General features: G+C 39.3%; 1 protein-coding gene across 1 annotated transcript in view; it reads right to left on the reverse strand.

Moving 5' to 3' along the window:
* Positions 1-27,278, reverse strand: part of lrrc75bb (leucine rich repeat containing 75Bb) — a 42,238-nt gene that overhangs the window by 12,085 nt on the left and 2,875 nt on the right. Inside the window, exons 2-3 of the mRNA XM_084746014.1 lie at positions 20,459-20,587; positions 12,836-12,948 (exon numbers count right to left, since the gene is read on the reverse strand). Of these exons, the coding sequence (XP_084602140.1) occupies positions 12,836-12,948; positions 20,459-20,587 (242 nt within the window). The remainder of the gene's footprint in view (positions 1-12,835; positions 12,949-20,458; positions 20,588-27,278) is intronic.

Consider the following 27,278-nt stretch of genomic DNA (forward strand, 5'->3'; position numbering starts at 1 on the left):
CCCTCATTTCTTTCTCAGTCTGTTTACACCAAAAATAACACAAACAGCACAACACGGATGCAACATGGATTACTGCAGATAATATGTGACTTCCGACCAAAGATAAAAGCATATTTGTGTTGTGCCAATGATTATAAAACCTCTTGGTACAAAATGTACCATAATGCAACTCTGCAGCGTGTAAAATGCAAAATGTACTCCACGGGTGAGCTATAAATTCACCCATGATTTGATTCGATGTGACAAACTAGACGCTTAGGAGAAAAGGATACTGCGACAGAACACATAGAAAACAGTTTGCATTACATAACTGTATATCATGGAGGAGTACGCCTGTGTCTGCCATACTATGTCAAGGCACAGTTATGAAATCAGCATTAAAATGCAGGGCTCCCAAAGCAGACCGAGGGGCTTGATCGCGGGGAGTGATCTGTATCAGCCTGAAAGGAACGAGAGACCAACAGATCATCAGAAGCAGAACAATCCTTGTTTCTGATATTTTCAAGCAGCAGCAGCCTTATCTCAGATTTACAGTTAAAATCCAATCAATAAGAGGTTAACAGAGGTTCAATCCCTGGATAAAAAACAAGGAAGCCTTGTAGTAGCTGTTATTTAAAGCAGCTCGAGCAGTTTTTTTCATTTCTTTTAGATTAAAAACACCTCAAACCTCATGTTTACTGATCATCACGCTTAATCTTTGTAATTATTTCATTATGGCCCCATGCCCTGAAGATGAGTGCGATGGATACTGAGTGTCTCTTCCTTCTTCCTCCCCCTCATCCTCCAAGATCTCAGTCTGTACCGCGGGAAGCCCTCAATTATTCATGCACGAGGATGGTGGCTGGATCTTTAAGTCTCTATTAAAAGTGGAGGTCAAGCAGAAAGCAGATTTAGCAGACTGAGAGCAGCGTGCAGTCAAGTGGTATACTCCATCTCTCAATGGAAATGTGACCGGAGAAAGCAAAACCTTTCAAAAACCCAGGGATCTGCATTTGTGTTGCCAAAAACACAGATTCATATATTTCTGCATATTCCTTCCCCGGGTTGTCAGATTTTTGCCCTCGCCTCAGGAGTCGACCTTGTAGGTTAGTCAGAGGTCAGGCCTGCTGAGTCAGAGGCTGTTCGGACTTCCAGCGCACACCTCAGGGGGTGACTTGGCTCCAGAAATAGGTCGTACACTTGTTAAAGGCAGATGACACACGGCTTGGTGCACAGAAGCCATATGTACAGTAAATGCATTAAGGAAGAATTATCTAGTTCATTTTACCAGATACATCACAGCAGCTGTGTGACAGAGAGCAGCTGTAATCAGATTATAGGCGACATCTTATTCTTATTATTATGGGCTATCACCTCAAGGTAAGAACATATGAACTACGGGAAATACCTTGAGCCAGTAGTAGACAGTAAGTAAGAAAATAAGTAAGTAAGTTGATCCAGTGTGACACATTAGTAGGTCAACTTTACTAAGTAGAAAACTATCTAAGACAGGGGGTTGATTTTATGCCGTAACAGACATTTTGAAACATTCATTAAGTGTTACTTTATTTTGACACCAGATACTGTGTGAACTAAGGGCCATGTGCAATACCACTGATGTGCATATTTATTTACTTATATATATGAATATTGTGTTTTGCATTTATCTATGTATATGCACTTTTGCACACTCTGTTCACATGATTGATCAGGTGACTGCTCTTGTGTGGATTTAAGATGGTCTTACGGTGTCACTCTGGTCTGATGATGAGCGGCGTTGCTCAAAACGTCGCTACTTTGGGCATTAAATTGGAGCCATGCAGTGTGCAAGCTGTTTCTTGTTTATTTGACTATTTACTCACCTTTGGTTCAGCACCTGCCCTAAATCTGGATTGGATGTGGGTGTATACTCCTAGCGTGCACTAGGGCCCATCATAAGAACATTCACTGGGGCCTATTGTAACTACCTTAGACCAATAATTAAGTTTTATGTTATTACATTTCCTATGTATTGCCTAAATTGTTTTTAGACACGTTTTAGTGTACTGTTTAGCTGTAATCCTTAAACTCAGATCAAATTGTCAGACAAGGCCGTGCTGATCAAGATTATGTTACTACATTGCCTATTTATGTCTTAAAATGTTTCCAGCAATAGAGTTTAGCTGTAAGACAAGAAATGTTGTGATCAGACGGATGCCTTTTTGGGTCCACTTTCCAATGGAGAATCCCAAAACTAAGCTCAAACCATCAAACTGGGTCAGTGGTGAAGACACACACGAACTGGCTTCTTCCTTTCGCAATGACAAGCGGACAAGTTTGCCTTTTATTTGCTATCCCAGCATAGAAAACTACCTCGTCTTTTTGCCAAGACCACCCACAGGAGCAGAACTTAAATGTTACAAAGGTTTGGAAGTGTACAACCAGATGGTGTGTGGATGGTGAGAGAGGCTCAGTATCAGCTCATCGATGACGTGTATTGTGAAAGCTAAGGTAGGTGATCAACTGATCTTTACATTCTGGACATTTAACTAAATATCTGAGTTTAACTGTCTACTAGTACAACTTTTTATATCAAAATGCTGATCTGACATAAGCAATCAAAATGTCTCTCATCAATTAATTTATTAACAAAGTCAATTAATGAGGAACTAGTTTGTTATTTTCACAAGCTTATATTTGGATGACCAAAATTGACCTGCTGATTTGAAATGGAACTTGCAAACTTGTAATTACGACGTGGGAATTCTTGTACACGACTCATGAACTCTGAGCTTTCAGAAAATTTCCATTTGAGGAGTGCTGCGTTGTTTATGTTCAGTGCCTCCAACATAGGTGACCTCTGGATTGATGACATGCCGTAAAAACACTCTTAAGCGAATACCTCTGAGACTGCATGTTATATATTGCACCTTTAAATGATTATGAGCGCTGCTTTTATGCTGTCTCTTATCTAAGAAGATGATACTTTGTCTTAATGTGGAAAAAGATTCTTTTCTCTTGTTCAAACTATGCAGGTCACTTCAAACAACAGCTTCACTATTTAACTATGACAAATAAAAAAGTTCCAACGTCAACATGGCCTTGAATGACTGGGCTTAAATTCATAGGCCGTTGATGCATACAATAGCGAGGATTGCAAAGGTGGAAGGTGTAGTGCCTCGCTGCAGCCCTGTTAGGATCGTGTAAGAGAGAAGGGCTCAAAATAACAGTGAGGAAGAGAGGTAGAGGGGATTTCTTTAAAGATTAGAGCAAATTAGTCTGAGCAGAGCAGAGAGAAACTGGAGAGAGAATCCCAGCGAGCACTTCTCTGCTGATTAGCCAGTGAAAAGCCGTCGAGGAATCTGGACTGGAAATATAGGCGTTGAATGCAGCGGAAAAAGTGGTCCTAAGCACCCGGACTATTACACAGATGTCTAAAATACTTTAATTGCTCAACCAAATATAGTTATAGCCATGATGCCTGGACGGCTTTTCACTGGATAATGCTTTCCACGGTATGATTCAGAAGTGAGAGGATGATGTGAGGTGCCACTTGAGGAAATGAGTTTTTTAGCCTATGAGCAAAGGGGATTATCTTGTTGAAGTGGGAAGGACATTCCAACAGTGATAAAGGAGAAAGAGACAAATTCGTCAGCTTTATGATGCAGGTCAGAGGTTGGTGTGCAGGTCAGGCAATGGAATGCAGGTGTCAACTTGTGGCTACATTAGCATTAGCCTCATAATGCTTGATAGCATTGTCGAATTTGAAAATTTGAGCCAGCCACAGGAAAGCAGTGGAGGTAGCTGATGATGATCTGATGCAGGAGAATTTTAGGAAGATGGTCAGGCAGCAAAAATTTGGACTAGCCACAGGGGTTGAAGTGAGTATTTTGGGAGCCAAGAGAGGGGTGTGTTTTGGTAGTTGAGAAGGGAAATGATTTAAAGAGTAACCCCACCCCAACTTTTTGGATGGAGTAAAAACAGCTGCATTGGCCTCTGTGTGTTCAGAGCAAATGTGAAGCAAATTTTAGATGTGGTGCAATTACATATAAAGACGTAACATAAATTTTTGACGTGGCAGGAAAGATGTTTCTGTGCAAGCTGAAAATGTTTAACCTTGAGTAATCCTGGCAGAGGTTGAGCCCAACAAAAACACACAGGTACACTCTGACACACACGGTCGGTGCTAGCTATGTAGCTAGCTAGCTTACAGAAAACTCTGAACCATAGACCATTTTTTAAAATAGTGGATGGAGCTTCCAGGTCTGAAGAGTGAAGCCAGTTCTGAAGTGCCTTAAACCTACATTCTTTCTAATGGCCAGCAGAGGGCGACTCTACTGGCTACAAAAAGAAGTCTGATTGTATGTATCTTTATGGCAAAATGACCCTACTCGCACTTGATTTATGATCTTAGTAAACAGTTTCCTAATGAGTTTATGGTCTCTATTGTTAGATTAGCACAGCATGCTGTGTGATTGACAAGTCATTCTCAGTGTGTCCATTCAGTGCAACACACAGGATTCACGAAACTCAGAACAAAGTGTCAAACTAGACAGTATTGATCAAATATGCACTGAGATTCTATTTCATGCTTAAAACATTTTCAGAAATATATTTTAGAGTACTGTTTAGCGGTAGTAATATGAAAAAGATCACGACCAGCTGGCAGCTGGCAGCGTCCTTCCTGTTTCCAACAGAGCCTCCCAAAACTTGACTCAAACTGTCAAACTAGTGTTGATCAAATATGGATTAATATCCTTACCTATTGCTTGCTGAAAAGAAATATATTTTAGTGTACTGTTTAGCTGTAATATGAGAGAATGCCAGCAGGCGGGCCACAAATATTTCCTGCTTGACAAATGAGCTCCATGCTCTTGTTGTTACTGCACATGCTCTGCAAAAAAACAAGGTGGAAACCCCAGTGAAACCAGTCTCAATGCTTCAATATGGTTGTTCACAGGCCAATAACTGATGTCACGTTTGGTTCACACTTGGTCTAAACAGTCGATATGTTGAGTGTTTGGGGCAAATAAACAAATGGTTGAGTGTCAAATTTTGCTTTTTTTCCCCACCCAGATGCAGGTTTGGGCTGCAGCTGCAGCACAAACCTTGGGTTCATTGTCTGTTGTCACATCAGGATTTTTGAGGTGTTAGTATGCTTCACTCAAACTAGTTTGTACATAGTGTTGTCTTACAGCAAATGTGTTTATAACTATGTAGTTGGAATGGGCTTAAAAAAAAAAGCTTGCTTTCAAGAGGGGTTAGACATTGGTGGCATTGCACTCAGTGGCGCAAATGGAAGTGGCGGACATACTGATATGAAGAATGTAAAGAGCTTGAAAGACTTCAGACTGCCCATCAGACTTTGGAAAGTTACAAAAACTGTCAGAAAGGCGGTTGGTGGATGTTTCTTTTTTAGACAAAAAGCGTGGGTTGACATGGGCAACATTATACTTGGGATATTCAGTGACATATGCAATGGGTTAGATACATTTACTGTATTTAAGTCAGTTTGTCCATACACTTTATTTCCTTGACAACTGCAGTCCAATCTTTTGTTGTCCTTTGTTGGGGGGTTTGGATGCAGCCATTTGTGTGTGATAGTTTTCTTGCTAACAGCCATGTGGAGTGTTGATGCTGTTTGACAGTCGGACAAGCAGGCTTGAAGTGTACTGATGCCTTTAGCATTGTAAGGAAGGGTCATTGTGGCACTGTCACTGCTGATGGAAAAGAGAAGTAGAAGGCTGGAGCATCCTTGTCATGTTGAGACTGGGTCTGAGTGGCGGTCTGATGAGAAATCAAGCTGGAATCAGGCAAAATTTAGAGAACGAGCAGACAGCCACAGTTGGTTGGAGACCAGTCCTTGGCACTTTTGAACCAGACAGATTGCAGATCCTTCTTTGACTCAGTCTTTCTCATAAACTTGGTTTCGTAACAGTTCTGCTGATCATTGTTACCGCTGTTGCATAACGTAGATGATAAAGATAAGACAAGATTGTTTTGTCCAAATTTCGAGACGAAAGGTCAAATGTTCGATCTTGTTTGAGAAAACAGTTTTTATATGATGCGTTTTCAAACATGTTAATGATTTTAAGTGTTACCAGATGTTGTTTCTGACTGTGAGATAAGCAGAGCAGGAACCCTTTTGGCTTCTAACTGTTATCTGTAGGAAGTGTTTGTTACTTTCAGTGTACTAAACTCTTATGCAGAGCAGATTGTGGCAGGTGAACATGTGTAAGTCTTTTGTTTAGTGGGCATGGCAGCCATTTTTCAATTGCCACCAGTTGGTCTATAGTTTAATCTAATTATCACTATAAATTGCAGAGACAATCTCATCCTTTTGTTGCATTTTATTTATTTTATTTTTGCCTTATGTTGCAATAAAACATCTTTTCACTTTAACTTGCATGAAAATAATATACATGGTGAGAAAACATAGAAACAACAGCTTAGGAGTTGCCAAAGTGTTCTAAGTGATATTGGAAAATGACTGCCATGGACATCAGAATCTATACCAGCCGTTCCATCAGAAGCCATATATTTGCCAAATTAGCTGCTTTATCACAAAATTAACAATGAGTAAGCCACGCTGCTCCACTAACATGATTATAGGTTTGTTATTTATATGGTTCTGTACTTCTATAAATAATAATATATAAAAAACAATGTTTGCTCTTGTATTCACTATCTTTTTGCTGACTCACTGCACCGTAAATAGGGCTAATAAAATTATAATGACATGGCCAATTATTTTGTAAACATCCATAAAATTGTGAGTCAGAATTTTATTTGGTTATTTTTCATGGGGGGGCACATGAGACATTGATCAGACTGCTGTTCCCCAAATGATATAAAGTCCTAATAAAATCTTTCATAATGGAAAGGTCAGAAATGTTCTATAGAGGGCACATCTGCTGTTGGTCACCTTTTCTGAAATGCCATGTTGAATTATTTTTTTGGCAATACCCAAAACCTGATGTTTTACTATGTACCACAGTTCGCGGAAGAAAAAGGGGAAGAAGAACAACACAGACAACATGGATATACAGGAGTGACTGAATAAAGTTACAGTTCATTATCATTACCAGTGAACACCATGACCCCTTTGATAACTTTTTAACGGTCAGCACAATGCTATTCAGTGGGCAGATTTTTAATTTTTGGTATTTCCATGATGGCCTTGTGGGCCACATAAAACTTTTCAGTGGGCTCCATCTGGCCCCCAGGTTGCATTTTGGTCTGCTTTATTGCACGTGGGTCCAATGGAACAGGAAGGTTGAACCAATGTTGTTGGCCATTTTGAAAAATGGCTGCCAAGCCTACCAGGGGGCAACTTTGTGGTTGCCCAACACCCAGATTTGTTGCCTCTGTATCTTTCAACACATCTTCCTGCTTTCATCACAAAAGGAACAAAGGCTTATCAATGCAGCCCCACTATTTCTTGTTATCTTTTTTTGATACATTTCCCTGAAATGATGTTAGCTTAGTTTTCAGTATTATTAGTTTCCATTGTTTTTTTTCTAAAGAGAGGAGAGGTTCATTGTATAAGCCTGTGGCTGACACATTTATTATTTTTTCATTTTCTAGGTTTTATGCACTTTTATGTGTGTAAATAACAAAAATAAAATAAAAAATAAGTCATACGAAAGAATCAAGCTGGCAGCATACTACTTCAATAACCCCGCGCTAAATAACTATCAGGCTTTATATGAAGATAAATAAAAGCAATGAAATAACTTTTGGACAACCCTCACAGTGTGAGGTGTGGGAGGAAAAGGCACTTTAGTCTGAACAGTGTGAGGTCTGGGTCAAACATCAAGACTCAGACAGCTCACCCACAGCTGATTACACCTGCCCAAACAGCTGTCATGGCCACGACTCTTTACACTCTCATCATCAGTCGGATTATATTCACACTTAAATCCTTTCAGTTATTCTACTGAAGACTGTATTCTATGCTGACTCAAATAAAGCAAAAAAAAAATCCTCCAATATTTTGAGTATCTTCAGTCTACCACAAGAATTCAGTCGTCTTCTTGAACCACAGTCTTTAAATGTACCGAAGACGTCTGTAATAGCTGCTGTAAGAGCCTCGCATCAATTACTTCCTCGCAGTAAAGACAAGCAATGAAAAAGCATCTGCAATCGGAGTCCAATCTCTTTGAAATGTGCTGGAAGGGCAATTTTAGCGTAATAAAAAATATGAGCTTGATTAATCTGAAATTCAATACCAATTACAATAACATTAAAAACCCCTCTAGGGACTGCAACACTGTACTGAAACCTGGCACATGCAGCTACAGAGGAAAAATGAAATTGCCTTGATAATATATGAAGTGTGGCACACTTGCTTTTGCAGTTACAGTGTTATAAGAGCAAAGTGTGCTGGAGTAATAAAGCCTGAATCATGACTTATGTGTTATCTCTGGAAGATTTGCAACCAATTGCATATATTTCATTTTCAATTCAATTTGAGCCACGGTTGGAGAGCAAAGCCGCAGCACATTTCCAGATTGATCAAATAGACTCTTCAGCGTCACTTGAAGAAAATAAGAATGCAATGTAGGTTATGCGATGGCAAATGCTTTTTCATGCTTAAATATGAAGAGATCAAAATTCACGATCGATTCAAAGCGAGGCCAGGAAGAAAAGAGGGAAAATACATGACTTCTAATCGGCAACCTTGCAGCGATTCCGCCTCCCCCTTTTTTTCTCTCCGTCTGACAGAGCGTTTCCCCAGAGCCTCAGCTCAAACTGCAGAACCGTTCTGTGTGGTAACTGTTGAACAAAATGGACTCTCACAAGGAGGAGAGAAAAATCCCACAGGAAAAAGAGCAGAGGAAGAAAATCAATGCAAGGGAAGGGATTTTGAAATAGGAAGAAATTGAGGGGCTGGGAAGAATAGGAAAAAAAGGAGAGCAGAAAGGTGAGGAGGAGACAGACTGAGAAGGAGAGAGGAAATGGAGAAGGACAGGACTGAACTAATCAAATATCAATAACAGAAAAACATTTGAAAGCATGTAAACTGCGTGCTAATGCTTCATTTGATCCAAAGTCATTAATTTCTGCTGGTATTCATACAGAAAAGAAAGGTTCTGGTTTGAGTGCTACTGTCTGGGTGGTTGCAGTGGAAGCTGTGAGACAGAGAGACAGAGCTTGCTGCTAATGAGCACACTGGGAGAGGCTGCCTTGTTGTTCTGTTGAGTGTTATTTCGAAAATATTGCAACCAAGAGACTGGGGCGGGAAGTTAACTCAAGCTGTCAAAAAATCTTTCAATCTGGGTTAATTGCTCAGGGAGAGGGAGCCTCCTGATCATCATTAGAGATGTTTTTTTCATAAGATCTCCACAAATGTACCTGTTACTTAATTTGAGTTGCAGAGCGATTGCTGAAATCAGTCTTTCTGATTCTCTTTATTTATTTCACTCACTTGCTGCAGTTTGGTGGCAATTTCCCCAAGTTCAGTCAGGCCCCTTCTTTTAATTTCTTATTAGCCCCTTGTTTCAGAAGCCTCCAGATCACTTCTGGAGTGCGCATTACCCTGGGGACTAACATAGAAAAACACTCTGGGTTGTTAAAATCTCTATAAACACATGACACTTGTTATGAGTGGTGTTTAAGTAGGCGTGAGGCTGTTTTTGTCACAATAGTATCAGGTGCGAAACTGTTTTGGCTGTTGAAGGATGTGTGAAAATGGACGAATTGTCCTAGTAAGATAACACAAGTTGATGGTTCCATGATCTTCATTTAAAAACTGACAACAATTTGTTTATAGAATATAGAGGAGGAACCATGACATGTTAAGAAACAAACAATGAAACTAAAGTTTATAGATTTATTTTAAGAAAGTACAAATAATCCATTAAATGTGATTTTTCATTAAGGAGGACTTTCCTTGGAGGCAGGACAGTATTTATTTAATCTTAAATTAACAAATGAAAGTGTGGCTGAGTTCGTTTGAGAACAATAATTTGTTTCTATCATTAACAGTGTAATTAATATTGGAAGGTGTGTCTCTGGTCACTCATATGTTTTTGAAGAGTCATTTTGAAGCTCTCAGTGTGGTGGCTCTGGCTGTCACCATCTTGGCAGTGCCAGACTCTGCTAACTCATGGCTAATCAAAAAATGGGCAAAGAGGTTGAGCATAAGTGGTGCTGAGTCGGATGAATGAAGTGGGTACTTAGCCCTTAATTATGTATAACTGTAAGTCTTAATATATATTTTTTGGCTTTTATGCCTTTTAATGACAGGACAGCTGAGGTGAGGACGAGAAGGGGAGAGAGAATGGGGGAATAACATGCAGTCGAACCCACGGCCGACACAGAGGCCTCAGCACATGGGGCTCGTTCTCTACCAACTGAGAGGGTGAGTTACATAAAAATTCACACCTTTGCAGTTGTGTCGAATGGGGCAATTAGCTGCAGAGACAACACCATTCAGTACCAGGCTGTTAACATGTTTATTTCTGCTGTAAAGTTCCGATTTCTGACTTTTTAAGGGTCCGACCTCTTGATTCCGATTTTCAGTCTTTCTAAGAACTATAATTGACAACATTCACAAACGTTTTTGCAACTGTTCTTGTAAAATTAAATTGGGTGTTCATAATAACACTGACTATTAAATAACTTATAAGTTTTCTCCAAAAGTACTCCAGATTACAACTAGGCCTTAGTATATTATTACATTAATATTATGTACTAGAGGGAACATGATCTTTACTTTTCAAGCTACATAAGATGGCAGTTTACAGTACAGCTGTGGGGCAAAATATGTTTTAGTTTACAGCAACAAAGTTGAGTGCAAAAACTGCAACTCAGACATGCAACACAACACAACAATTAGATATGCATAGCTCCAACACAAATCAGAGTCATAGGGCTGCCTGCAGAGTGGTATTAAACTGGTATCATCAAGAACATAAGATCATCATCTAAGTTTGTGTCCATGAACAGTCCTCTTGTTCCTCCAGTGAACATCAAAATGTCTGTATGCATATTCCATCACTCTATGACACTGCAGCAGTGATATCCTCAGTTCACCACTGTAAAGATGGTCACACTCTCCAAACATTAATATGCTGTAGAGGTGAGGATCAAATATGCTGTGTGTTTGGCACTGTGTTGTTTTCCACTTAAAGATATTACACATTAGAGAGTGATTGTGCTACTGAAAAATATAACCACATAATCAAACAATTATGAAAGAATAGCATCAGAAAATGAGAATAAACGTCATTTTATGATTGATTATGCAACATTCTGTTTATAGAGGTACTATGTGAAGCAATTTATGTGTATTAATTTCTTTCTATTGCCCAAGTGTGAACAGACTGTAACATAGCTAAAAAAAACGAGACCCTCCTGGACTTTATCGGTTGCCTGTAACAACCTGTGTACTGTGCTCTATGTAAAGGAAAGGCAACATTTTTTCCAGGAAAATCCAAAGGATGTCATGTTTGTGCGCACTCCTGAGAGTACTGCCTCTCTTCAGGTCTGCTACAGCTCCAACTGTGTGCAACACTAGCTAACGTTAGCTCATGAATGACAGGTGTAGATACCAGATGTGTCAGCCTGCGGGATCTGCTCATAGTCCTGTGTTTACAAATTATGCATTAGTTGTAAGTCAGAAAGCGTATGGATGCCGTGTGTAAACACAAAATGATCGGCTGGTAGGAAAGGAGCTATATAATTGTTGCAGTGTTAAGAACCAGAAGATTCAGGGACAGTACACAGTACATAGAAAGCAAATAAAAATTTTCACATTAGTAAATTACACACAGTGTAAAGATGGGAATAAACACAAAATTCATGTCATTCATGCTGGGCAATGAGAATGACGTGATGCCAACATGCAAAATTCACGTAATCATTCACATAAAATGCAAATATTCAAGTTGAATAAAAATTTGAGCTGGCAGGAGGAGTTCTCAGATTTTATGGATCAAACTTTTGGGATCAAAAAGTGGATTTATCTTCACTCTCGGCCCTCAACCTGTCTGCAGCAGCAACCCACGGAGGAGCCGAGCTCAGCTGTTTACTGTATTATAATTAGTTTCTCTGTCCGTGATGACTGCTGACTGGAGGAGTAATACAGGAATATATTTTAAAGTTACTTTGTGAAAGTACAGAGGGGAGGGGGGAAGGAAGAGAGAGGGACATAACAGAAAGAAACAGCTTCTCTGGTGAGTTTTCTCAGAGGCTGATATAAACACAGTCATAGCTCGGTGCTCACTAGCTGTTAGCATGTTGCTCAACAGCATACAGCTGCCTGTTTGGGGTAACAAACTCATGTGAGTAACGAGAATAACTACAAAGGTTCCTGAAATTATCTGGTGATCAAACTTGTGAGGCACATATTTGCTTCGCATTGGTGAGAACACATCACTTGAAAGGATATTGGCCTTTACCAAATCAATTGAGCAATAATGTCAAATTAATGTTACAGTGCTTAAATCATAGGCTTAGGGCCATGAGTTCTGTTTGTTTGTACAAAGCCTCTGGACACTTCCTGATGTACAGCCAATTATAGTGTCCGTAACCTGTAAACACAGAACTCTGAGCCATCTGGCAGGCAGAGCACATCTGGTACCTAAACCTGCACCCCACCAATTCCTGCAAAAAGAGTCATGCATTCCCAGAAAGTAATAATTTTAACTTATTAACACACCATCAATGTTAAAACCTTGAAATACCTGAGGTAAATATTCCCAGAAACTGGCTGAGGTCTTCTCCCAAACGCCTTGTAAGTGCAATAATTCAGACTTAATTCAGAGAGGGTTTATGGAGCTTTATGAGCTGCACTGATGCTCACGGTGAGGACGTGTTAGCTGTCCATCTCCAGACTGATGGTACACAGTGTCAGAGAGGACACACTCACCAGGCCTGAGACTTCCTCCTGGGCACGCTCTGTCTTGTCCACTTGGAGTGAGGGGTCAGGTGGTAAATCAGCTGGCGGCAGATCTTGTTGGTAGACTTGAACGAATCGGTCTCCTGCAATACACACAAAGGAGAAATGATGGACAATAAATATAAAAAACGTTCATACAAACAAACAGTGGCTGTTCATGAATAAATGCAGCTCAGCCATCACACATTTGAGAATCACTGGGAGAAAAACAAGCCATTAAACTGTAAATGTTCATATGACAAAGTAGAAAAAGAGTTGTTTTCAAAAGGTTAGATATCTAAGAGGTAATTTATACATTTATAGATGCCAGATGCTTGATCTCCCATTCTTCCTGCAAACTACAGATGTACAACACAGTCAAAGTGTTTCTTTCTTTCTTTTCCTTTGAATACACCTGCTTCAAAGATTTTCTACATCAAAATATTAATTTATTTTGCCTCCCTCTTGCTCTATGTCTTTCCTCCCCCTCCTCTTTGCCTGTTCTTCTTTCTCTTCCTCCTCCGTCAAAGACTTTAAATGGAATGGGCTGTGCTGAGCAGGGTAAATCTAATTAATGGTACAACACGACAACAAGAAAGAGGCAATGTGGCGAGAGAGGAAAAAAGACAGGGGCAATTTACCTTAAGGCGATTAACCATTCCTGCTGCCACTTCTTTTCTTGGGTGACAAACAAGCATGCCTCATACTTCAAAACATTCAGGGCTGCGGTTTCAGCCACTTGGATGACTGAACACAACGTTAAAGTGGCGCATACTGATTCGCAATGTGTCTGTATTCTTAGAAAATGTGAATCTGTGGTCTGGAAGAATCAACAAAGTCAATAAATGTGCAGTGCTGTGACTCATTATGAGACATTAATCACATGTCTTAATCTGGGCGCATCAAAACAAAACATGCATTAAAGTCCACAGGAAACTGAAAGCAGAGTGCTATTCGCTTCTGCATATTTATGTGCTTCAAAACAGGCTGCTAGAGAGGGACTTGTTGCAATAGTCAGTGGCACTGAATGAGTTTTAATGCAATGCACCTCCAGCCAAACAACTACAGTGGTTCAATAATCTAACTCTTCCCAGACCAGGAGCTTCCAGTGAACATGGCGAGACTGGGACTGACCATTTCCAGGACTAACAGACTTTTGACGAAAAGGGAGCACAGTCAAAGGTTGTTTTCTTGCCTGGTTTCCCAATAGTCAACTCAACTCTTAATTGGTAAGAAGAGTCTTAGTTGACCATGCTCTTATTTATTCATTACGGTGTGTTCACATAGAAAGCAAATAATTTTTTTTATTAATAAACGCAAATAAAGGTGAATTTGCATCATTGGCACCAGGCGATGCTAATACCGGTGGGAGGTTTTTACAGTTTTGAGATGAAAAAGAAGATTTATCCTCACTCCTGCTTTTCAACCTGTCTGCAACAGCGGTCCACGGAGGAGTCAACCTCACTCGGCTGTGTACTGTAAGCTAATTAGTGTCTTTGTCTATGTTGACAGCTGACTGGAGGAGAAACGTACTTTAATGTAACTGCATGAATGTACAGAGAGGAGGGGAGAGAGAAGTGAGAGAGGAAGGACATAACAGAAAGAACTGTCTTCTTTTGTGAGTGCAGAGTGCTGACAAACACCGACATGCATTCGCAGCCTAGCTGTTGAGTAGTGGCTCATTAGCTTACAGCTGTCTGTTTGAGGTGAATAAACACGCCATGAGTAATCCCACGATCAAACTTGTGCAAGTAACGCAAGGCAAATGTTCACTTCGCTTTCTGTGTGAACACAACATTAGACGCAGAAAAAAACCCCACTTCAAACTCCATTCGGGAGCTGCACCTTACTGTTTGGCCGGCAGGATTGTTGCGACATTGATCTTTTCTCTTTTAACAAAGTCACAGACACGCTGCTGCTAACTGCGCTGTAGCTGCCAGTAGCAGTTGGCTATGACGGCTGGTAATACTGCAATTATTGAGATGACGTGCAGGACTCTGGGGATGATGAAGACACAGCACGTTCAGGCAGAGACAGAGGACGTGAAGTGGTTGAGGAGCGGGTTAATCTGTAAATGCATATCATCCATTGTACTGATAAGCCTAGAAGTTGGAAGTTATTTATTCCCATCGTTTGAAGACGTCTACTTGCTGGTTGTTTCAACACATTCAGGCATAATTCTTTAGGTGGCAAAGTCTCTTCTAGAACAATTATAATAGTGGAGGAGCACAAAGAACAATATAAAAACCCAATATTTTTTATATTTTGGCAAATCAGCACCATTAAAAGTAGCCAAACTAGCTATTACCAGCTCCTGTTTTGAGACATGTACATGGATGTACAGATAACTTGCAATGAATTTCCTTGATACTGAAGAAAACTTAAAAACGTGACGATTCTCGGGCAAGTTCTGGAGTTATATACCACACAGAGAGTTTAGACTCTTAGAGGAGGAGCCAGAGGAGGGGTCCAAACTCAGCCTCAGCTGAGCAGCCGAAGGACATCAGAGGGAAAAACCTAAAGCCTTTTCTCCATAAAATATGACCCAGTTTCACCCAAATCGGTTTGTATACTCATTCAGTCGTGCTTTTGTATAATAATCTTAATCAGCGAGGCCCGGCCCCCAGCCCATCATATGCTCATTGTAGCTAACTTTAGCTGCTGAATCAGTTCACTGTAAAATGCCTTGAGCATAATCCGCTGCCACAGATACCACTTTCCCCACAGTGAATAATTTCTAGTCAGCGGGTATTCTGGGGAAACAGAACAAGGTTTGAGGTGGCAAACATCCTAAGACACACGGACGTACCATACTGTTGTTAGCTAGCTAACAAATGCATCTCAGCCTTAGCTCTGGAGATTGATGGGTGGATGTCATATTATCAGTTTAAATTGGTTGATTCTAGTTTACAACAGCACACCTCAGATTTACAGAAGGAAAACATGATTGGATTTTGATAGAAAATAATAAGAAATGTATTTATTTTGGCATATATTGTTAAATAGGTGCATAATGTTCCTGGAGATGTGGATTAAAAGGCATTTTTCATTTAATCTCTACTGTAAATTAATAGCTAAAACAGACGGGCATGAGCTTTAAAACATTCACAAATTATATAGCTTTTGGGCTTCAACATGTCCTTGTATATATAATGTAAATAAATCTTAGTATGGTGGAAAATACTGGCCATCGAGGCAGCTGCCAGGCCTTAAATCCAGCACATTGCCTCTCTACATCCTCGTCACGTCTGACACAGTATCCTGCCACGGGTCGCCTGCCAGTCAGGAGAACATTACTGCCAGCTCCTCACTTTCCCTGCCTTCCTCTTGGGCTTTACTCGCCAAAGCAAACAGCGATAAGATTAGAGTTTCTCACAGGTGATTATCATCTGGACTTGGTAAGTAAAAACTAGACCACAGTGACTTTATCTTAAGGCAACCCATCTTTCCCTAAGAGAGATAACTACCGCAGACTTCAGATAACCGTAATGGCTGCCGGGTCTGCGTTTTACAGCCACTCAGTCTGAGCTGCCTCTGTAGTGTCTTCGCCCTCATACCAGAGTTTGAAATGTAATTTGAATTTTAATATCTCTGATTTGTATGCCTTACTACAAGTGGATGAGCTGACACCCCATCTGTATTAATAATGATTTATATCTGAAAGTACCAGCCCTTTGTTTTATTGACCATATAAATCTGAACCTAATTCACATGCATAATTAAAGAAGTTGTCTTAATGATTAAAAATCAATATGTGTGTTCAGTTCATCCACTGAAAATGTGGAAAACGTCTGTCTCCAAATATTAGTGGTCTGAACACATTTTTAAAACATCAAACACCATTAATATTTTATATTCAAATGCCTAACACTGATCTTTACCGTTCAGTCATTTTGTGAGTAATAGAAGTTCATAGACATTTTTTTTTATAATTATGGGAGTTCTTTCCCCTTGGATTTGGACTGTAACTTCAGGGACTGTAAAAAACTTTTGGACTGGCAAGCAGGGCTAAACCTTATGTTTCACTTTGTAAAAGAGCAAAGCTCTCCCCGGGGTTATCCTCTTGACTTACAGCCACCACAACAACAACAACAACATGTCAAAACAAATTCAGTAAGTGTTGCTTGGCTGAGCTGTCTGTGACTTCTAAAACCATTACTGTAATAAAAAAATAAATCTGTGTCATGATGTGATGATGATAGTTAAGGTTTGGTTAGACAACTGCACAAAAATTTAGTTAGGTTTATGAGACAATTATTGTTTGATTTAAAATTATGACTTTCTTATGTGGAAAATTCACTCTTTTTAATGTGGATGTCCAATCAGTGTTGATGGTAAATGTAGTCAATTGAAGCAATCACCGTGATGGAGCTGGTGTTATGGAAGAACTACTGACGCATCCTCGACAGACCTCTCTGTCGAAACAAAATAAAATGAAATAAAATAAAACAAAATGAAATAAAATAAAATATGAGCGTCACAATTTGTTACAAGTCGTCTTTTTGATTCAACTGTTCATGTAACCAGCCTTCATTTCCATAGTTAGCAAGGAAAAGCTGCAATAACATATATATGTAAGACAAGTAAAAAACAATAGACCCAAAAGACAAGACCACTATACCTTCAGCTTACAGGAAAATTACACAGACCCTTTTCCATGTAGCCATTTTTTTTTTTTTTTTTTTTACAAATGTTCAAATGATACTAATTATGGTTCCATTCCATTCAGGTCAAGCAGAGTCAGGGTGCTGCTATTGTGCATGTTGGTTCAATGGAAAAGCTTGTTACACTAAATGGAGCAGGACCTTAATTAGCATCATTGGTAACACCTGTGTTTACCCTACTGTTTCATATCAATATAGCCAACATGAAAAAGGCCTATACCACCCACCTTTTCTGAATCCCTCCACCCCCACTAATATTTTTTCATACAGTCCCTTCCAAACAGTGAGATGTGTCTGTAGCTTTGGACACAACAGACTTCACAGCGATCTGCGGACTCCAGCGGCACTAGCTTCTCCAGTTTGATCTCACCTCCCACCTGTCACAGCCATCAAACTGCTCTCATTGTTAGTGCCAAAGCCACGCCGCCCCACAGGCCTTGGTGCTGCCGACCGTGGCCGCCGGCCCAGTTGACCTCGGCGTGATGACCGCCGGGCACCTGCCTACGCTTTCCAGTATGACGCAATCAAGGTAGATAATCTCATACGCCTGACTGTCTGCCACTGTGCTGAAAGAGCACCGGAGCTGCAGGGTAGACGGACCACATGGTGCCACTGCAGAGCCAAACTCTGACCCAGAGTCTGCATTTGGCTCTACTATTCAACCCTGACCTCTCTACTCATCCTGTAGCATGCAGGTGTCCCCTTTGTAGCCAGGACTGAAGGTTAGCTCTCATTTAACCTTCCAGATTAAGGCTGTCACAATACCAGAATTGTACACTTTGATACAATATTAACACAAAAAAATGATGCACAATACCTCATTCGATACCACAGCAAAATGAAAATCCTAAGCACACAAAATAGGATAACTGTTTTCTCTCTCTCTCTCCCTTTTTTTTAATTAATTAGGAAGGGCGTAAATAGGGTAGAAATACACTAGCATGCTTTAGGGTGCCCTTGCCTTTCTCTGACAGAAACAGGGACATTCATCGTGATGAAAACTGTTATTAAATAGATTTTAAAACGATTATCTTATAAACGGCACTGACAAAAATATAAGTGTCAATAACATGGCTCACTTATTACATCCATGGCTTGTAAAAGGAAAAAATGATTAATTAAATGAATAAAAACTTGCTCCAACAATTCTTTGGATGCATCTTGAACATTTTTTTTGTTATGTCATTCTGTCATGTGTGCACAAAAAATGTCCATCAAATGTCTGTTTGAGGAAAGGTAAACTTGGCTGTAGGACATGAGAGTTGTGTCAATCTTCTCATCCAGCTCAGCAATAAAGTATATTTCTGAAAGTACCAGACTGTTCTTTTAATTTGTCTGCAATGTTCCTTGGAGCTGTAAAATAATTTTCTAAAAGAAAATGTTGATGTTGTGCTGAGCTGCTTTCTCCTGTACTCAATAATATGTAAAATGTGGTCACTTGAATGTTGAATCTGTTAATACTCCCTATGTAATAAAAGTTTATATGCCACCAAATACTGAACACATTTTAGAGACACAAAGAAGTACAAAATGATCCATTATGTTAACACCTACATTATAACCGTCCATGCTTCCTGGCTTCTGTCTGCTGTAACACAAACTGGCAGTTCTTTGTTGTCACAACAGTCTGACAACAAATATGACACATGCACTCATGCATGGTTAATAAATGCAGACATGTTGTTCTTGTTCACGTCTAGTTCTTGTCCTGTTAATTCATATGAAGCCTATTATGTTTTGGACGAAGAACAGATTAATAATTTTATAATAATCGTTTTTTTGTTTGTTTTTTTAATCCATGAATGTTAAAACAGTGAAAACAAACTATTCTCCTCAAAGTTCAACCCACCCTGAAATCTGACAGCAGATATCTGCTTAAACAAATACAAAAAAAAAAAAAAAACATTTCTTTTGGAAGCAGTGGGTGAGGAAATATAATTTGTATGAAGGTGTCACCATAAAAATAATTTCTGGCACTGGTACAACAGTTTGGTATTTCTGAACAGAAATGCTCACACAGTTTGTATTTTTATTTTAATTTGTAAATGCTTGTTTTACTCTAGCTTTTAATGTCTAAACATGTTTAGGTTTTGTAGAATTTTTATTATGCCTGCCAGGCATAAGCAGATAAAAGTGTGTGTGTGCATAATCAACAGACCTGCATCTCGTCCAAAGGTCATCTCAAATACTACTGGATTGATCATCATATTTTTTTTCCCTTCAAACATTTCAGTAAATAAAGAAATATAGGAGTTAATAATCAACCAGCTTTTTTCATACCATGTGTGCACAGTTGACAGGCTCAGGCTAAATGCATTGCACCTCTCATTCTTGCTGCACATTGGATATGCATATAGTTATGGATATTCCATATGTGATGATATGCATATGGATTAAAAGCATTCCCATTGTTGTTACATTTTGGATGCATTTTGATTTATGGCTGCATGAATGCTGTCCAGTGCTGATGTTTTTCACCTTTACACATAAAAGATGTTTTTATCATTGCCTTGTGGTTGGTTGCATTCAGCTATTTTACTGAATATTCTTTGTCCAAACTCAAAGAAAAATTACATTTATATTAAAGAGCTTTGTGTCATATCTGTTTTATTGATAAAAAAAATCCCTTATAAAGTATTTCTTAATTCAAGAAAATTAGCTATTTCCTTGCATCCTGCATATTTATTGCTTTGATTCACTGGCATTCTTGCCACCATCACTCCCTCTACTCATTCAATTTGTCTATATTTGTTCCTGTATTAGTTAAAATTATCACTTGCAGTGTTGGTTGTCTATTTATACATTTTTAATGGCAATGTTCTTTAATTTCTGTCCCATCCCTTCCTGTCTTGGGTATCTGCTAGAATTGCTGTTTTTGTCAAAAAAAAAGAGAAGAAAATAATAAAAACTACTGGTCATAAACAGAAAAGGATCATTCTGGAGTTCATACCCTTTTGGGACACTGCAGGTCCCGGGCGAGACTGAGCAGCAGCTCATGAGAAATGGGGTCCACCAGGTTGAGAAAAGCCGCGTTCTTGTACAAAATGTCATTAAGCGACGTCCCCTGGAGTCCCAGATCCTGAGAGAAAAGAAAAGAGAGTGGAAAGTGATCCGGTTAGCTCTTGCCATGTGGGGTAGATATTCAGAAATTAATTTGATGCCTGAGCCACATGTTTAATTTAATATTCAAGTGACATTTCATGGATAGTTTAATGAAAATAGATTGTAAATGTTTATAAGCTTTGTTCATGCATCCCCTTTCATCTTGCCCTCTTATCAGCTGTGAGCTGATAAGGTTTTGCCATCTGAGTCATGTGTTAACATCCAGCACAGTGGGGGATGGTGTCTGTGTGCATATATAAGTGTGTGTGTGAGAAGGGTGTTGGGAGTAAACTTTAAGTAAGCGAAGATAAAAATCATGTGAGCGTTTTTTAAAAAGAAAAATACAGTTATACTCTCGAGTGAGGAGAATAAGACTCCATCTGGTTCCTCTTATCTCATTTGCAGGTTTCAGTTGTAGTTTTGTCCACGGGACTTTCTATCATTTACACAAAACACAACTCTGAACTTTGATTTAAGGTAAATGCACTTCTGCTTTCTACTTCTTAATATTCGATTATTTGAAATTCAGAAGTAAAACATTCTGTTTATGCGCAGAGCAGTTTCATAAAACCTGGAACCAAGTTACAAACTTATTTGTACTCTTGCCAAAGCATTTAGACCGGGGGTTTTCAAAGTCTGTGGGCCTCCCCTCAGATAAAGTTTAGAAAAAGGCACCACCTCTGAGTTTACTAGCTCAGTCTATTTGATATGATTATTATTTTATCCCATGGACACTAAAAAATTGAGCCAAGATAGCCTGATAACAGCCTAATGTTGCTGTTTTACATAACTTCATGCTACAGGCATTTATTAGTTTCTCACTCTGAGAAAGTGGGAAACACAATAAAAATCCAAAATACTGTATATTTGAACTACCTCTTGAACCAAATAACACACATTTACTATTCTATGTGATCTCCTTTTCAGAACTTATGTAATATTTTTCACCTGCATTCAGTGAGCCTCCCCCAAAACTGTTTGAAACCCCCCGCTGAAGCCTGCCTCCTACTTTGAAAACCTCTGGTTTCAGACCGAGGCTTTCACGGCAGTTACTGTCATAATACAGCACATGTGCATGTCAGTTACCATGGTTACACTTCACTCACATCAGCATTATAAAGAGGCAAAGTCCCTCACCTTCTGGTGAACCAACAAGGGACTGAACATGGGAAAAAGTTAAGGGAGACATTTTTTTTTATCCTGTTTGAACTTTGCTACACATTATACAAGATAATTGTACAAGTCAAGAAAGTCATTTTGGCATAAAACTAAGCAGGAAACTGTGAGGATACGCAATCGGCATAAAGTGGAAGAGCCATAGGTGGTGACAACTATCACAACAGTCTCACACCAAAACCAAACATTTGCAGCTGACACTGTGTGTTTCATACACATGCAGATGATCTTGCCTTTTCTTTTGCTGGATAAAACACTAAACAAGTGGATTCACACCAATTAACCTAAACTACGACAAGCCTGCAACAAACTGGGAAGTGGCACAATTCAAATGGGATATGATATATAGAAGTTGTTGTCATGTTTTGCAGGATAATTTGCAATGTTCATAATGCACAGAAGAAGGCGCTACATATCCCTGTTACTTTTTCACAAGTCAAATTGCTGTTTAACTGACGGGGAAATCAGTTGGCAAGAATCTGACTACTCGACTAGTTTATGCATATGTAATTACATAAGCAGCTAGGAGCAAACGCTTAGCAATTAAAGGGTTTTCCCTTACAACATCCTGAGGAAATCCTTATGGGGCTTTTATGTAACTCATCAAGGCATCCCTGGATAAAAATTTAAGGGAAACCTTAGCCTGAGTGGTTTTATCCAAACAGGCTGTCTTTATTTGCAGTGACAATGTAAATATATAAAAGCTGCATCTTGAGGTAGGTAATGCTTGGAGTACTGATGTGTCATTAGCAGCCAGTGTTTGAGATGCAATGTTTTCAGACACATCAAATAGTCTTACCAGCATGCGGCACACACACACACACACACACGCACACACACACACACACACACACACACACACACACACACACACACACACACACACACACACACACACAAGAAAAGGCAAACAGCAAACAGCAGCGAAGACAAGAAACTGAGCGGATGAAACAAAATGATGAAAGAAAGTCAAAGAAAATAAAGCTTCATTCCTCTCCTAATCCGTAGCAACTGTTAAAAGATGTTTTCCTCTACTCATACACTGTTACATCAGTGACATAAACTGCTGCTGCTGCATGAAAACAACAAAACTAACGTGTCACACTAGACCAGCATCCTCTTGTTTACAGTGTTTTATATCATGTAAACCTGTATAACTAGAAGCTGTGGAGATGAAGAGTAAATACTGTCAGCACTATATGTACTGAAAAGCTTTTAAAATAGCATGCTGGAGGTTGAGGCTGTGTAAAACATGCTCTATACGCTCTGACAGCCCTAACACTTGGGGGCACAGTGGATGCGAAGAGGAAACCTCCCATCAGCATTTTCTCCTCCTCCAGCTTTTGGGTTGATTTATTGCAGCGGAGCTCTGTGGGATTCCCTGACACTGGACTATCCTCCAGGCCAGCTCCCCCTTCAATAAACCTCATTTAGAGCAGAATGAGGGTACCACATGTGTCCATAAATGAAAGCACAGAGATTACTTTATGATGATGAGGTTTTGTTAAGCAGCTGCGGCATCAAATATGTTTTTGTGCAGCTTTGTGGGGGATTCGCAGCTGAAACCAAACCACAGTTTTTAAAATACACGCAGAGATCTGATCCTGTGGATTAATTTGACTGATTCGTAATCACAAAAGCATGAAATGTTTTCCTATTTGTCACTGACAGGATGCCTGTGTACATGCCTTCAGATCCCACTGTAAATGTCCTTATGAAAGCTGCATATCTAATCTGACGTCTGCTTCGTCACAAAAACTCTGAATAAAGCGATGAGCCCCGAATCGCAGAGCATCATCCCACACATGCAGTTCATTAGAATCCAATTAAATATATTGCACACTGTGACAAATCCAGTCCCACAGTTTTCTGCTTTGGTGTGAGAAACATGTCACAGATGTCAGGTGATGGACCTTACTTGGACTGAAGGATTAAATGTTCTTTACTGGACTGACAAAATGTTGGGACTTTTCATGCAATCGTCTCAAAATTCAAGGTGTTCAGAAAGTGGCTTGTTGTCATGTGAAAATGTACTGAAAAGCTGAGACACAAATGCTTGGCCAGCAGCAATAACACATTGCCAAGTAGGACAAGGTCAATATGTCAACTTAGTCACATGTGACAAGACACATGAGAGATAGTTTCCTCTACTACAGTCTTCACATGTGATAGAAAGGGAACATGCCTCTATTAATATATGCTACAGTCACATTTGCAATCTTTCCCTTGTACTTTTATCCAATTTTCCAACTAAATTATAATTCAGTACCTGCAAAGCAAGTGATTTTTTTTGCCTCACAAATGGACATTTAACTCTAGTTAATAAATTTTGATATGCTGTAGCTACAGGCCACACAAACCAAGTGCCAAAATCTTGACCTTTTGAAAATGTTCTCGCATTTTCAAATGATCTCAGTTTGTGAGAAGTATCCCTGAAGCTCATGTTATGTAAATGAATAGTTAGACAAACATGCTCTTTTGCTTTCCTGTTCAGATTTAAGTTGGATTTTTCTGTGTCAAGTACACAGAAGAAAAGCCTATGAGCCTACAAATAACTATAAATCAGTCTTAAGATGGGAAGATTGACACCACTCTCATGTCTTTAATGTAAGTATGAAGCTACAGCCAGGGGAAAAGCATCTTAGCTTAGCATAAAGACTGAAAACAGGGGGAAAAAGCTATCCTGGCTTTGTCCAAAGGTAAAAAAAATCATTCAGTACATCTAAAGTTCACTAATTCTATCTGATGTGTTCAACCTGTTAAAAAACCAACCTGTAAAAACAGCTTCCTGCTGCTTTCCCAGTTTCTAGCCTCAGTGCTAAGCTAAGCTAACCAGCTGCTGGCTGGCTTCATATTTACCATACAGACATGAGAGTCACATCGATCTTCTTGTCTCACTCTTGGCTGGAAAGCAAATAAGTGTGTTTTTCAAAATAACAAACTACTCCATTACTGTGGGATTGCGTCAAACTTTAAAAATATATTCATTTTTGGGGCATTCTGTCTGTATTTGATAACATATAGAAAGTTAGAGTAAATATGGGGAAAACGTGTTTCTACACTAATTATATTATTGGAGTAATAATAACTTGATCGCAAAGATACTAACATTTGCAGCAGTTTTGGCCTGAGGTATTAAAAGTTGAATAAAATAAACAAACTACAGCTAGGGAAAAGATTGGCTTAGCTTAGCATTAAAGACAAGGGGAAACAGCAAGTCTGGTGCTGTCCAAAAGTGAAAAAAATCCTTCTACCAGCACCTCTGAAGTGAAATAATGAACACTTAGTTACTTTCACTTAGTACTTAATGCTAAGCTAAGCTAACCGGCTGCTGGCTGTAGCTTCATAGTGATTGTACAGACAACTATTGCATTTTTTTGTGGGTGTCATTCATTTATTCAGTTTTGGGGCATTTTATCTGCATTTGACAACATATTATTGGAGAAATCATATGATCACAAAGGTACCAAATTCTGCAGTTTTGAAATGAGGTGTTTAAACTTATATAAATAAACAAATAAATATGTGTGAATATGTGTTGTGACAGCTAACCTTAGCCTTCAAAAAGGTCTTCATACACAGCAGAGAACGCCTTAATTAGTGTCTTCTTCACCGCTGCACTTTGGTTACTCAGTGTGCATGTAGTAGAGCGTAATTGATATGAGTATTTGCTGATTCTTTGTTTACTAATGAATATCTCGAAGATCCCAAACTAATTAACTTAATGGCCCAGAAGGCAGATCTGCGATGGAGATAGAGCGCCGGGGCCGGTGTTATTGGTTCCTCTTTGTAATGACTTCCTCAATGTGAAACAAACATGTTGCAGCATCCATCATCTCAAGGTGATTATCTCCAGATCCATCCATCTCCAAGAGGAAAAGCTGCTTTTGCTGCTGCTGCTGCTGGAGAGCAACAACAACAGGAGATCTACTACCAGTATTTTTGTTTTTGACTGTGTTGAAGTATTGTTAGTCAGACACTTGGCTTCAGCCCCAACAACATACAAGAGTAACAGCGCTCTGGCTTCACCTCGCTGAGGGATGGAGAGAGCGTTCGTGCTTCGTGAGCAGTTTAAATACCGAGCTGTGGAGAAAGCTGCCCCTGCTCACGACCAACAAAGTACATGTTGATCTCTGAAATATTTTCTCTTATAAGGCTTAACTGACTGCTTTAATAAACAGAGGAGCTATGGATGAGTCATATCCCTCCTGCTTCACACAAATAAGAAGCTTTACATTGAGGTTTAAATTCACTCCGCACCTTTTTCATCCTCAGTTAAAGGTTTCTGTGCAGAGCTGCAGAGATACCTTACAAATCTGTGTTCAGTTCAGACATCCATGGCTTCTCCTCAGCATTGTTTCCTGCTTTAATCTGCACACATCTGTATAATTTATTCAACGGCAGCGTACAGATGGGCAGGGAGTTTTCATGACAGGGGGGCCCTCTTGATCAGAACTGCTTTTGTCTGAACTTCAAAACTGTTCTCCTTTGATCAAGCCACAGCTACCAGAAGGCAGTGGAAAGCTCAAGCTGAGCTCTCAAAACTATGTCTTTTTTCTGCTCTCTAGTTGGGATAAATCTTCAGAAAGTGAGGATTAGACCAGGGAAGGTGTAACACGGGAAAGTGTAAGAGATAAGAAACCTAACATACCTTTAGCTGGGAGATATGAAGCTGACGACAAAGAAGTGTTTGCACAACAGGGGCAGATTAGAGCTCTTTAACAAACCCACATTCGAGCATTAATTGAGCTTATATAAACTGCTTCTGCTCGTGTGGATTTGTCAACATTCTCTCTTATGTATATTTCAAACCTCTTTCACACAGGAGGCAGTGAATAATGACACAGCTTGCAATTCATTTTTGTTATTTAGATTCTATTTTATAGCCTTAAACCTGAAAAATACCCTTTTACCAACAGGCTCGACCCAAATATGGGCTGACTGATATTACCAACCTGATACTGGCCCAACCAGCAATATCTGTCTATACTGGTATACATGTTGTACAATATGAAAACTTTTTTTTCTTACAGTGCAGTGACAGATTGTTTTTATTTATTTTTCTGAGCTTTATAGGCAGCATTTTACCTATATTTGATCTCTTTTTAAATTCAAGTGTGACTGTATTTATTATATGTACATACATTATTATATTTCTTTAAATTCATTGTTACTAAAATATCAAAACACAAAAGTTTAGTGTTAAACTGTAAAATATCCTGCCTACATTTCATATCTTTGTCACGAGTGATTGATAAACACATTTTGAAGATCACTGCAAAAAACGTTGTGTTATATGTTCTATTGTGCGTAAAGAATATTGGCCGATATATCGATATCAGAATTTTTCATATTCCCGAATATCAGCATCACCAACAAAAATCCAGCGTCGGTAGGACTCTAGTCTGAAGGGTAATTATTTATTCTAATTCTACTCTATTCTAACTATTTCAGTCGTTTTTGAAACCAAAAAAACATTTGCTGGTTCCAGC

This window comes from Lutjanus erythropterus, chromosome 20, assembly GCF_056507025.1.
Source record: "Lutjanus erythropterus isolate fLutEry1 chromosome 20, fLutEry1.hap2, whole genome shotgun sequence".
NCBI classification, from domain to species: domain Eukaryota; kingdom Metazoa; phylum Chordata; class Actinopteri; order Lutjaniformes; family Lutjanidae; genus Lutjanus; species Lutjanus erythropterus.